The following is a 14,133-nucleotide window of genomic DNA, read 5'->3' as shown; positions in this document are numbered from 1 at the left end:
TTTAGTTTTCCTGTAAGACAAAAGTACTGTAAAAAGTTGCTCTTCATGCATAAAGCTACTGCATACCCGAGAGCGCTGCACTCTAGGGTGCGTTTGATTCATCAGAATGTCATGCGAGGTTTTTGCGGTGCAGACAACACAACATTTGCAAACATTTTATTTCACTTTCCTACAGTGACATTTGGTGCATCTTAATTATTAATTGGAAATTCGGTTGCACAGATTCATATCTAAGTTTAGAATAATTAAACACGCAAACTAGATCCGCGCCTTCAGTGTGTCACGCAGTCATGTATGCAGGATACTGTGGCTGAGATGTAGCTTCTAGCTAAACTAGCTTCCTGTACAGCCGAAAGTCAGCTTCATCGCCACTCCTCCCAATAGGAAGGGCGCATCCCGGATAGCTAGCTGGCTAGCTGTACTCAGCATAACGATGGCAGTTAACCTCAGCAAAAATGGCCCTGCATTAACAGCTGCATTTAAAGAAGTGGTAGATGAAAAATCCAACACCAACTGGTAAGAAGCAGCATTTTAAAAACACTGTTAGCCTTATGTAGGAGGCATTGTGTTAGCTGCAGTGCTGGCTAGCATTGAGCCAGTCGTCAAGTTAGTTAACGTTAACCTAACGGTAGATAAACTTAACCAGTGACTTAACGCTTCTTTGTTAACGACAGCAGACCTTCTACTCATTAATTTAGCGATAGCGGAAGCTAAAGTCAGCTTTGTTTACACGGGAGTTTAGCTTTCACACATTTATTGCCAGTCTGACGTGTATTAACGCTAAAGATGAGCTAACGTTAACTGAACCGCTAGTAACATTGTTAATTAGCTAGGTACACTGACCAACTAACGGGCTAATCACTTAATCTCTATGCTCTGTGTGTATTGTATTATTTGATAAGCCAGTCTGTCATTAAATTGAATGAATAAGTATCTAGCTAACTCACCCACTTCCTGGTAAGGTATCAAGCTAAATATAACCAATATGTGGAAGTCAAATCTAGGTACTTCCTTTACCTAAAGTTACAGGTTAAAATGAAACCTGTTGATGACAGCTGCAGTGTTTAATGATGACCTGAATTAATTAGTCCCAAGGAGCAATTGCCCAGGGAGTTCTGCTGGCCCCATATTCACTCTTGTAATTGTTTGCCACTCTTGACTCAGTTTTAGGCATTAAGACAGCCACCGCCTAGTGACACCACAACTTGCTGTCATTGTCATTTTTGAAATACCTTTTACTGTTACTGTAATTTTTGATATGATGCTGACAGGAAAAAGTAAAGATAGAATAAAGAAATAATCATTCATCAACTAGTTTCAGTTTGAGCAAGGTCCACTTACTTAGTTGTGAAAGTATGCACTAAACCCACTGTACTGGTTAGAAGAAAATGCCTTTATAAGGCCACAGAACCTGACGGTGAGCTTGTGCTCCAATATTTTTGATTTTGCAAGCATTGACTTATACTGGTCTGAAACGGACATCCCAAGTAAGGATTTGATTGTTACTGTCATATGCCAGGCGATTATCATGTCAATTACAATGTATCACATGGCTAGATGACAATAATACAAGCATAAGTTTAGTTTCTGTATGAGAGCAGGCTAAATGATGATTCTGCCATGTAGTACTGATCAGAGACCAAATCATAAAAGCATCTAGGGTTTTCTATTAAACAGGACCTAAAGGCCTTAGATATTATTTGCAATCATAATTAAGTCTTAAGTCTGTGTGCCATTAAATTAGGGCTGCAACTAACAAAATCAAAATATTTGCAGACTAACTCTCTGGTGATCGACTGATCAGTTAATCGACTAATCGTTTCAGTTTTACTTTAAATTATAGTCCTAATCTCCTAATAATCAGCAATAACTACTGAGTAGAGTAAGATAACAATAAAGGCTTCAAAATGGCCATAAATCATTTTGTAGACCTAGCAAAACAACTTTACCACCCAACTTACCTAAACCACACTGGTAAGTGCGTGTCAGCATAATCTTTTGATTATTGTGATTATCTAGTATTTTCTTACTATTCAGTGCCTATAAAAATATTTTTTAGCCCATATATATATATATATATATATATATATATATATGTATATAACCTGAAAAAGCTGTTTGGCCTTCCCAGACACCAAGAAGACAGACTGGATGTCCACTTGAAGAGCACAGAAGCAAAGACTTAACTTCAAATGCCTCCATGTTAATACAAAGTCACAAAAAAAAGTGAAACATGCCTTTCCGCAGGAAATTGATATTAACAAGGGATTCAGTTTGTGTAGGGCTGCTAATCCTTAGTTATTTTTATTGGGCCTTTTAATATCAAGGAAAAGTCACTTAAGTCTTTACTGGTGCACGTGCAGGTGCAACCTGTAAAAGTTAGTGACATGGCTGATTTTAAAATGAGATTAAAACTGCAGCGATACTCTAGTATGTTTACACTACCCTACTTCCCCTGTAAAATGTATCCTGATGGAGTAGGGCTTAAAATCAGTTTACACAACATCCATTGTTTTGTTTAGTGTAAAATGGTGCACATCAGCTTCTGGAACAAACTGTTTTCTGTCTGTCTGTGTGATCTGTTTCGCTGGTATTGTAATGTCCTTAATCTTGTGTTTTCCACAGGGCCTTGTTCACCTACGAGGGAAACAGCAATGATATCCGCCTGGCAGAAAAGGGGGGTGAGTGTCTAGTAGATATTGTTATCAAGTGTTTATGATCTCGACCATTATTATCAAATGTGTGCAGGAATTTCATTGTCAGCATACAGCTGCTGTACTGGAATATCAGCACAAAAGGACTGCGTGCCTCTGCTTACTCACCCCATCATTTGTAAGGGGAAAAATGTCCTGCAGTTACACAACCAACCACAGTAACCATTTGACTTTTCCACAATGTTTATGTATCAGATGGAGGACTGGAGGAGCTGGTTGAGGAATTGAACAGTGGAAAAGTGATGTACGCTTTCTGCCGGGTCCAAGATCCAAATTCTGGTCTGCCGAAATATGTCCTCATCAACTGGGTTTGTGCTGCACTTAACTTTTGTACATTTGCTTGTCCCCTTTGTAGGGGCCGTCCTTGAACTTGTAGAATAATTCTTTGTGTTTCAGACTGGAGAAGGAGTGAAGGATGCCAGGAAAGGAATATGTGCAAATCATGTCAGCTCCATGGCCAATTTTCTTAAGGTAACACTGCACTCACTTTTGAGTCTAGTTTAAATATGCATTTGAATGTCCACTACAGTCTGTATATGTCTACAGATGAGGTTATTTGCATGTTGATGATGGCTTTGAGCAGAACTTACATTTTTTTTTAAAAAAAGAAAGAAAATAATATACAGCATGCTGCAGGCATTGTTGGAATAATGCAACAGCTTTGTTGGATCGGTTTCAGTGTGATTCGTATCATACCAACGAACAGTGCATGTAAACAAACTACTGGGTGGTGCATGCATAAACCAAGATAACAACTGTAGGAGTTTCCCTCTTTGTCCGAGCATTAAAAACCATTAAACTTTTTTTATTTCATGCTGTTTCAGGGGGCCCATGTCACAGTAAACGCCAGAGCAGAGGAGGACGTGGAACCTGAGGTGATCATGCAAAAGGTGGCCAAAGCTTCAGGAGCGAACTACAGCTTCCACAAAGAGGCTTCCAGCCGCTTCCAGGACAGCGGTCCTCAGGGTCCCGTGGTATGCAGTTCCTGCCTCGTGCCCTCCTGTTTGCTTATGTTTCATTCTAGAAAGATAAGCAGAGGGCTACATCTTGACTAGGCTCCTTAATCTCAAAATGTGGATACATATGAAATGTTTGTGGGGGTTCTCTCTCTTTGTTATGGCCTTCCATTCACACTAAGGCTGCATTCAGACCAAATCCAAACCAGAAACTGGTTCATATCTGATAGTTAGTTGTTAAAAGATCAAAACAAATTGCACTATATAAATCACGTACATCATGCGTTAATATTTTAACCGAATATACATAGTATGATATCAGTTGGAGAGAAGCTAAAAGTTTTAATTTAATGAATGATTGAATAGCAAGTAGTAACAAAGAAAGGAGTTGGATTAGGTTTAGGTAAATGATGCTAACAAACAGTTCAGCTAGTTGGATCCCTCTGTATGTTGTTTATGTTATGAAGTAAAATGTTTACACTGTCATATTAAATTGTCTTTTCCTTCATGTAGGGCTCTGTGTACCAGAAGACCAACGCTATGTCGGAAATCAGAAAGACCAACAAAGACAACTTCTGGGCTCAGGCAGAGGTAGGCTCCTGAACTTGCATTAAGCTAACGCTGACTTCAGCTTCACCTCTGAGACAGCGTGAAGAGCACGTCTTAAAAATGACTTCCTAAAAAATGTAAGATGTTTTGGAATCATTGACTCATTTAAATTGCAAGAACTCCCTGAAATTGCCAGAGTTTGCGGTTTTGAAACATTTGACAAGTATTGCCATTTCTCATAAAATCCTATACAAAAATACAAGGCAGGCAGTTTTTATCCATCACGAATGTAACTGTAGTCAGCGAAAGCATTGTTGGCCCATCACCATACCTGTCACAGATGCACTCAGAAAGTGGTGCTCATTGCCTTGCAGTTTTCTTGGATAAACTATTGTGAAATCAAGCTTTTTAATGACAGTAATATTTGCAAAATACCAAACCAGCACTGACCGTGCCAGTGTGTTTTGCTTTTTAGAAAGAAGAGGAGAAACGTCGCCAGGAGGAGCGGCGCAAGGCCGAGGAGGAGCGCCAGCAGCTGGAGAAAGACAGGAAAGACAGAGAGGCCAAGGAGACAGTGCAGAGGGACAAAAGGGACAAGGAGAGAGCCACTCAAATCGAGCAACAAAAGTAGGTAGCAACTGACGGAAATGCTGGTTAAGACCAGTCTGCAGTAGCACCTATTAAAAGGTTTACATTTCCCCTGTCCTCTAAATGGTCATTTGTTCAATAGGAAGTACCAGCAGCAGCAGGAATCTGAGAGTAAGGAGCAGGAGAAACAACGCTGGGTGAGTGTCTCATTGCCTGACAACATTACACTTGAGCTGTGAAGTAGCCTGACGGACACATACAGAGCAGATGCTGAGATCAGTGTGAATGTGGATTGTTGTGAAATCTACTTTCATATTTAAGTGTTGGCCACTTTTGTATGATTTATGTTGATGGTTAAATGCGACTGGCGAGTGCACACATCTTGTAAACACTTGAAAAGTGTTAGGGTTAGCTAATGTCAGCAGTGCCATCATTGATATGGACATTATCAGGAGGAGCAGGAGGAGAACCAGGCAGTCCAGAGGACAGCAGTCAAGAGAGGTGAATCTGTGGAAAAGGCCAACGTGAGTTCCCCCTTCCTGAAAGTGCTCTCTCCTCTGGCCAAACTTTTTCCGTTTTCTTCTATCTCAAAACAAGTGTTTGTCTCTTTCTAATCAAATGTGAACCCTTTGAAGCTGAACGTAACACACCCGTCTTCCGGTCTTTACTGCATGAGCTCCTTTTCTCTGTGATCATTTACAGAAATCAGACATCTCTCTGTTCTCTCAGCAACACTTTCCACCACATTATAAATATCCTGTGGCTGTCTAATGCTTATTGTACGTGTTGTTCTTTTTTTTTTTCTAGGAGGCGGCTTCTCTCATCTCTCAGCGTGCTTTAAACCCCAGAGAGATGTTCAAGCAGAGAGAGAGGGGAATAACTCCCAGTGACTCCGAGGTCCCCCCTGCTGCCCCTGCTAGCCCCCAGCCAGGTATCACCCCTGCATAGACGTGACCTCTCCATATAAATCTGTTTGCTTTAAATGTCACTGCCCCTCCTGCGTTACTGCAAGGCTCTCTTAGCCTCTCTCAGGTAGCGGTAGGTACAGACTGCTGATTTCTCTAGAGGAGATTGTGTCCCAGCGCTGTCTTTTCCGGAGCTTTAACTCCATCAGACTGTCTAGTGGTCTCATAGTCATACTTAACACTGTGTCTCCATCATGGTGTCTCCTCTTTATTCTGCTCAACCTGTCTGCACTTTGTTTTCTCTTTCGTCCATTTTCGGCATGTTTTGGGGGTTCCATGTGTGTCTCTGCTCAGGGCGTCTGCAAAGCCCTTTTCTGTCTAAGCCAGTGTATGAAAGTGAGCGAGCCAGCTCACCTCAGCGCCAAGCTTCTCCTGTGCCAGCAGGCTCCGCCTCTCCTGTCCGTGCCACAGGTTTGAGTTCTCACACACACACACACACACACACACACACACACACACACACACGAACACACACACACACACACACACACACACACACACACAGAGAGAATGCATATACAACATGTTGGGTGACAGTCTCATACTTAACTAAAAGCTGCATGCTTCATTTCTCATTGTTGTTTCTGTGTGCCATCATCTTCACATTCCTTATAACAATGGATTTCATCACGAGTCATGCTTCCGTTCAGTGTTGTTCCTTTTCTTTAAGAAACTTCCAGATTATTGTTTTGTTACTCCACAAGTGCCAAGAATGCCCTTATGTCTGAGACTGGTGGTGGTTTTCGGCCTGTGTGGACTTGTGAAGGTGTTCCTCTGTGTACATGCATGTCTGTGCTTGTGTTTTTGGGTGAGAAGAGCCTGATGTGGATGATGGACAGTCCAGGTGTGAGTATGATGAGCAGGAGGCAACCCCCCAGGAGCTGCTGAAAGGTGGGACCCATTTCACACAACACCGGCCTCAGCGTTAACCCTTTCCCAACCCTCCCATCTGCTTCTTATAAAAATGTCGTTATGTTTTGTTATAAGCACATATTATTCCCTCCAGCCAAACTGTGCTGTCAGGATCAGCTGCTGCTGCCACCTGCTGGTAGATAAACAGACCTGTCACAGTCATACTGATAGGAATCTCTCTTTTCAGAGGAGGCACCGGCTGCCAACTCCTACGTCCAAGAGGCGGCTTATGAAGAGCCTGCTCAGGTAGTTCTTTACTTACCTGTAGCAGGAAATGCTATGGCTGTTTTCTATCATATAAATAATTCTGAAACACAACTTCACCTTATTTCATTCCCAGGTGGAAGAGAATAACTCCAATGAGGTGACTGCTCAGGAGACCTCAGACAGAGGCGTCTGTGCCAGAGCCTTATATGACTACCAGGCTGGTGAGTCTTTTTATCACTGCACCATGACAGCAAATGGACTGATACATAGCCAGTGAAATGATTGTATTAAAGAGCTATTCAACACCTTGTTTTAGCTCGGATGTTCCCCCCTTTTACAAATTCAAAATAGGGATTCAAACCCGGTTTCAAACCCAGACTCACACATCTGCCGCATGTCTTTTGTGATGTCTACAGCGGCTGGTAATGGCTTGCCTTTTTTTTTACTGAGCGACAGGGAAAGCAGCGACAGTGAAGCGAGGCTGCAGCAGAGGCAATGGAGAGTGACAGAAAAGAGGATGTGAATGAGTGGTAGGGAGGACGAAAAGTTGCCCCGACACTGTAACACTAATCCACGCTGTAAGAATCGCTTTATTTTCAATGGAAAAGCGAGTAACTTCTTTTACAATAAAGATTATAGACTGGGACCAAAGTGAAATTAAAGTGTAATCAAGTGACTGCACATATCTTATGTTATATGTATGTTAAAAGAATATTAAGTGTACTCTTTTAAGTAATTGCTTGTTTGTAATGTTTGCAGAGTGGGAATTATAGTCTAATGAGCTTCAGCTTAAAACCGGCGTTAGTTGAGAAAATGTTAGAAACTGCACGTCATCATACAGTTACTCTGCTGATGTTCATGAGACGCTGCTCCTCTCCTTCAGCTGACGACACAGAGGTCTCATTCGACCCTGACGACATCATCACAGGGATCGAGATGATAGACGAGGGCTGGTGGCGAGGCTACAGCCCAGACGGCCATTTTGGAATGTTCCCAGCCAATTACGTGGAGCTTATCTAGCACCCCCCACCCCACCCCACCCCACCTCCAGATGATCACACTGGCAGCCCCAGAGGACCTCTGCTGTAAAACAACACACAATACAGTCAGTCCTCGCACACAAGCTGAGTTGATCAGGCTGAAACGGAGCAAATGATCCTCCACATCGTGGACCAATGGACGGATGGTAATCGTGGGCCAGAAGCTTTAGAAATCTCTCTTCATTTCAAGGAAGCAATTCCATTAAATTGTTGATGTTGTAAGCGACCGATGGCATAGTTTGTGAAGACCCATTAGACCGACCAAAACTCCCTCCCACTCCCCCCAAAAAGTACATCTCTTTACCTGTAAATGTGATGCAGTACAAAATCAGCCTTTTGTTAAGTCTTAAAATCAATTGTGAGCATTAATAGCACTTCTAGCTAGCATTCCTTACGGTGACTTCAGTTCTACTTCAGGTATCATTTTGTTGTTACTTGTAGCAAATGCTCCTGTACATTTCAGGAGAAAAAAAATCAAAGATGGTGGTACCAGCTACAGTATAATCTTTTGCCTTGTTTTTGCCTTTCTTTACCGGCAGACTGAATTTTCCTGTTTTTTTTTATGTGATTGAACTTACATCCTGTGTGAATTTCAAACTATGTTTTAGTACTGATCTGACTGTGGTTTGAAGTGAATATTTAAAAAACAAAACAAAAAAACCCCACGACGCTTGCTGTGCTCTGGGTGGTTGATGTTAGTGGGGAATGCATAGAAACGGTTAAGTTCCCTTAACTGTGAGTATATAAAGGTTGTTTTCCTTTCAAGTCCTTCGTCTTCTGAACCTGATCATTTCAACATATTTAACGTTTAAGGGACAAGCTGAAGCATTTCTCTTTTTTTGGATCTCGCTGGTCTGAGGTTGATTTGAGTGCACAACAGATCTCTAACAAGTGATATGTGGTATTTTGGTGCCATAATGAGGGGAAGTGAATGCAGTGATTGGTCACATTTTCATTGAACATTTGAAGAATTTATGCAAGTTCACTGTTTTTCTCATGGAACAAACTTCTTGCTCTTTTAAGCTTTTAGGTCAGTCGACAAAAGGAAAAAATGAATTGATCATGAATAGAAAAGGGCATCGTGTATCTGCATTATTCGTGTTTGTTTTTCCAGAGTCTATTGTAATGCACAGACATCCTTCATAATAAAATAAATAAAGCCAGCTGTGTTGTCGTATCTTATCTCAAAGCTCTCACAGCATAGGCTGTGTACATTGAAATAACAGAGAAAACCTTCAGGGATTTTCAGAGGTCTAACAGGAACTCAGACGTATACACAGAGTCAGTATGTGCTCTACTATCAGTTTCCTGGAATGAGGCAACAGCTGGGGAATTCACCTCTAATGCATAGGTTTCAATTTCACATGAAAAATCTGATTTTACTTCTCCCACATCCTTTAGTTAAATCTTTGTTCGTTGAAATACAAATATGCTCCCTGCAAATTTTAATTTGACAAAAACCTGCATTAAAAACTGGATTTCCAACATATTTTATAAACTCAGTCTATCTCCATTAACATCACCTTACTTGTTTTGCCCATTTCACACGTATTTGTTTAAATTTGGGGGTTTATGTTCACCTCTACAAATGTATTTACACATTTTATATCTATATACTTAATGTCAGGCAGGCCATTGGAGATGTTAAGCTTAATTTCCGCTGTGTGTTAAAGACACTTGTCACAAATTGCAAATCTCTTACTGTGCGAATCACACTTTTCTGCTGAAGAAGAAACAAACTTTGACATTTTAGGTTTTCAATAGTGTTTTATTAAAGTCCTCCTGCAATAAGATGTCATCTTATTCATAGTTAGGGCATTTTCCATGAAATACTTATAATCCAAATTATAATATAAAATAACTATAAATATATCCAAATATCCAGTTTCAGTCTGTATCAAATGTGAATGGAAATTGTCTTTAACTGTAATTTAATATTAGCTTGTCAGTAAATGAATCAGCCATTCATCTGGATTTAAACATAATCCAGTTTCAGGACAATTTCCTCCTACACCTATACCATCTTGAAACTATAAAGATCCCCACTATTAAAGTCTTACTCCTCTGCTTTTAATGGTTGCAGATATAGTTAATATACTTGTTAAAAACAACAGGGCGCATCTTTACACCCATTTCTTCTGGAAAACCTCATTCTGTAACAGCTAGTGGCAGTTTCTCACCATGAATGGAATCTTTATGTGCCAGTTGCATCTTTGCAGATTGTTATAGGATAGGATAGTGACTCACCTCAGACAGGAAATCTTTTCTGTGTTGGATTCACAATATTTTCTCCACATGTTCTCATTTACATCGTGCTGCCCTCACCTCAACCTCGTATGTTTATGTCAGTGAAAGTCTGAAATGAATTGCTGGGGATTTTTTCAGTCTTACAACCCATGTTTTTTTGCTCATTGTCTCCACATTTGTTGTCGTCTGCATGAGATAGAAAGGTTCTGCAAAACATATTGTCACTTACATGGAATTAAAATGAATGTCCTGTAAAGCCTCATGTATAAAACTATGAATGTTTTATTGCAGAAGTTCAAATCTCACCACACACCTGATCTCTGTAAGTTATTCTGTATTTCTGCATTTCTCACTGTGGCCTAAGTATGCAGTGAATCAGACATCTAATCTAGATCGAATGTTTTATTTCTCCACTAAATAATCACATATGCCCCTTACATATCTGTTTTAAGATCTAATTTCTGTCTGAGTGAGGTCTTTCATGTGGGGGCTGTGTGAACGCGAACAGTTTAAATTCACATTTTCTTTTTTCAGTTTTTTGCAGAAAGCCTTGTTGATCATTTCGACAATCACAATTTTTCAAAAAGCAAAACAAAAACTTGTTTTGTATCTATCAAACAAAAAAAAGTTTGTAGATATTTGGTTATTTTGACATTTAAATGTTAATCATTTTGAAATGTCATACTCTATCCGCAACAGATGGAGGAATAGGGCATCCCCCTTTTAAGCAGATCAAAAACATGCGGAGGAAATGTGGATAGCGTTCAGCTGCAGCTTCATCACTCGTCAGTGTTTTTATCACGAGATCTGTGTGTTTGTACCGAGTGTGGGACAGCCAAAGGAAAATGGAGGGAAACATTCAGTTTTAGATGTGAGCTCATGAGATAATATCAGAAAATAGTTAAAGCATGCAGGAGCTTTTAACAGAACTTCTTCAATCTGTATATTCTGTTAAAAGTAACTTGACCCTTATGCTTTCCAAGGTCGCTGGCATGTGGCCATGAAGAAAATAAAATGTTAACTCCCTCTGACTTATTACTGGTAGTAGAGATTTTTACTCATCTGTAGTAAAGTGGAAAAAGCTGCTTCTGCATTGTCCTGGCAGTTTATTTTAAACCAATATCTTTCAGGCAACGGCCAGTAGAAACCATTTTAAGGAAGTAGTCCATCGCCTCTTCCTTAAAATGTGAAGTCTTCGATCCCTGCAGCTACCAGCCAGTCTCAAAGCCTTTATTTGCCCACATGTGAGCTTTTAGAGAGTGCCTTCACTCAGCTATTAGCTGCTATGAGTCAAAACTACATGCATGTGTGACTCCAGTTTAAAGCGCATTTTACATTAAACAAAGGTCCTTTTAGATTGGCACAGCAGCAGTTTTATTTACTACCTCACATTTGGGTCGAGATTACAAGAACATTATGTATGCACATCTTATTATCATTATGTACTTAAAGAGTAACCTAACACCCCCTGAAATTCTCCAGTGGTTTAACTTCTCACCTTGCTTCAGTGATGTACAGGTGTATTCCAGGACCTTGTGACATCACTGTTGTGCGTGGTTACAGGTGGCCTTGAAAGCAAAACACTGCTTTTCAGCCTGGCGTTAAGTTACTCTTTAAATTTAAATACTTGTATCACCTTCAAACAAAACAGTCTTGATAAACCCTCCCTTTGTTGTGTTTTATTTTAGTGTCCTAGATCAACTCAAAAATAAATTAAGGAAGCTTTCGACATACTAATTCATTGTGGTATTTAATACTTCATATTGTACTTCTTAAAATATATTTTGTAACAACAGGAAACGTTCCCCCTTTGCACACATTAACACAATATTAATTCCCATGCTGAACTAGCAACACACATTCTTGGGACCCTGTACATGTATGTCTCATAGTGACATAAAACAAAATTTACAAAATGTATTGTTCAAATTAAAACAAAACTGTAACATTTGGTTCTGAGTCACATTATCTGATTAATTGTGAAATAGTCACTACATTAGCCAGCTCCAAGAAATATTTGATGTTTACTCAAAACACTGATGTACATTGACAATTAATGATGTAGACATCCGGGAAATGCTATTCCTTCATTTAGACACATCATAGCTTTATTTGGGCATCAGTTGAATGTTTCTTTCACTTCCCCAAACGTAGCAATTTTGGTGAATTTGAATCCAGTCTGTTCACTGAAGATCACCAGGCTTTAATCATCATATCACTATTCCAACAAACATAGTTATTATAACATGGACACTGTATGTTGACTGTTATCAGTCATTTCTTGAATGTATTTTTCCCATGTACACAATAATTCGTGGCAAAACATAAAACATAATGTTTATTTATCTGTAAATGTCTAATAAACTACATAATTATCTTTATAGCACCAGATTCTGTTGAAACTGGGGACAAAATGAAGAGTTTGATCCCCGCTTAAACAAACAGTTGAAGCACAGCTGTTGTTTTTTGTTTGAAACTCAGGAGATGAAACAGAGAACAGACGTTATGAGACTTGAGTAACATAAAAAAAAAACTCTGTTTCCCAGACTCATTTGCTGCTAAGCGATGAGTCGACCAATGAAACTGTTCTGTAGAGACACCTTCCTATTTCGTGGTGTGAAGTTGAAGAGGGCGCCGCATGAGTTACTGTCATTAAACACAAGCCAACAAATCAAGCCAGAGACTAAAGGACAACTTCTGGAAATGGGTGAGAATTACTTTTATCTTTATTGAGGCCAGATACTGTTCATGTTAACTGTTTGATGTATTTACTGCAGTTAAATACTGTATACTTTGAGTTATACTGAACTTGATCAATATTAACACTTGTTTTTGACCTTGTTTGTACACTATATGAAAAAAGTACATTTTGCAAAAGCATGAATTACATTCATTTGTACATTAATGCGAAAGAAACAAACTACTTTGATTTTAAACACCATAATGCCTCAGGAGTTTATTAACAACCTCAATCTTAAGTGACCAAATTAATCTATGACAGTATTTTGACTGAGATCAATATCCGGCAAAACAAAAAACCACCATGTTTTTGTTTATACACAAAGAAGCAAACTCATAAAAGGTGCATGTTCACAAGTGCTTGAGAAATAATACGATATATAAAAAGAATATTTCAACATGCTGAAATGAGAAGTTAGAGGCTACTGAAAGCAGAATTAAAGGTTCAAGCCACAGCACAGGAAACAAGTGATCTCAAAAGAGAAGCGTATTGGTTTTGCACACAAATGATATCACTGTGGGTGGAGGGCTACAAGGTTTTGAGCTGAATGGCATTTCATTCTCAGAATCACATTTCATTCCCAGGGCTTGTGATTTTCGATGCTCGGGTTTATTTTCCTCATCAAATGCATGAATGTGGTCCTGCATAAGACATGTAAGACATGAGAATAAAACCTACTATACTAATATCTCATATTCCACCACCTATAGTAAAATTATGTACAGTTTCTTCCCTCACGTTTATCTGAATTCAGGGAATAACAGGCAGTTGTGCTTTACATAACAGTACATTGCAGTTCATTGCTTGAGATGGTCCCACCGCTGCCAAATACTGCAGTTTATGTGTTACAATATCATACAGTGCATCATACAGGCGGTTTTGTTCATGAGCAGGAAGTGGTTTTGCAACCTGTGGTTTTATATCAGACTCAGTTGACAATATGTTCTACAGATTTCGAATTTTTTGTGCCGATGGATCATCTGACCATTGCGCGTATTATGAAAACGACTCCATTCGCAACAGAGACGATGATCACTTTTAATACTTTAATACTTTTAATCTGTATTTTGCATATAATGCTTCAGTGACTCGGGGCTAGTCTAATCTAAAGCCTCTACCACTGTTCATTTTAATGAAGAAGTGCTTGGTTCCTTGACTGTGGTTCTTTGAATTCAAATGGTGAATGTCTTGTCCCTTCCTGTGTGTCTCATGTCG

At 39.6% G+C, this 14,133-nt stretch overlaps 1 protein-coding gene across 2 annotated transcripts; it reads left to right on the top strand.

Moving 5' to 3' along the window:
• The first annotated feature begins 385 nt into the window (after positions 1-385).
• Positions 386-9,094, top strand: dbnlb (drebrin-like b). Of its 2 annotated transcripts, XM_070904491.1 has the most exons (15): positions 386-516; positions 2,626-2,681; positions 2,910-3,022; positions 3,111-3,185; positions 3,539-3,688; positions 4,184-4,261; positions 4,695-4,846; positions 4,950-5,004; positions 5,260-5,331; positions 5,615-5,738; positions 6,067-6,183; positions 6,589-6,663; positions 6,872-6,930; positions 7,025-7,112; positions 7,775-9,094. In XM_070904491.1, the coding sequence occupies exons 1-15, from the start codon at positions 434-436 to the stop codon at positions 7,909-7,911; spliced, it is 1,434 nt and encodes a 477-aa protein (XP_070760592.1). In that variant the 5' UTR covers positions 386-433; the 3' UTR covers positions 7,912-9,094. The 2 variants fall into 2 exon arrangements, with proteins under 2 accessions (XP_070760592.1, XP_070760593.1); XM_070904492.1 differs by lacking the exon at positions 6,067-6,183.
• Positions 9,095-14,133: the final 5,039 nt, after the last annotated feature.

The sequence above is a fragment of the Enoplosus armatus genome, chromosome 4 (genome assembly GCF_043641665.1).
Source record: "Enoplosus armatus isolate fEnoArm2 chromosome 4, fEnoArm2.hap1, whole genome shotgun sequence".
Classification (NCBI taxonomy): Eukaryota; Metazoa; Chordata; class Actinopteri; order Centrarchiformes; family Enoplosidae; genus Enoplosus; species Enoplosus armatus.
Note: the sequence above shows the minus strand (reverse complement) of the source record. Positions and strands in the feature narration are given on the sequence as shown.

Coding starts and splice junctions, on each gene's coding strand:
- dbnlb (XM_070904491.1), top strand. CDS start 434: ATGGCAGTTAACCTCAGCAAAAATGGCCCTGCATTAACAGCTGCATTT. Junction 517..2,625: donor GAAAAATCCAACACCAACTG/GTAAGAAGCAGC, acceptor TGTTTTCCACAG/GGCCTTGTTCACCTACGAGG. Junction 6,664..6,871: donor CCCCCAGGAGCTGCTGAAAG/GTGGGACCCATT, acceptor CTCTCTTTTCAG/AGGAGGCACCGGCTGCCAAC.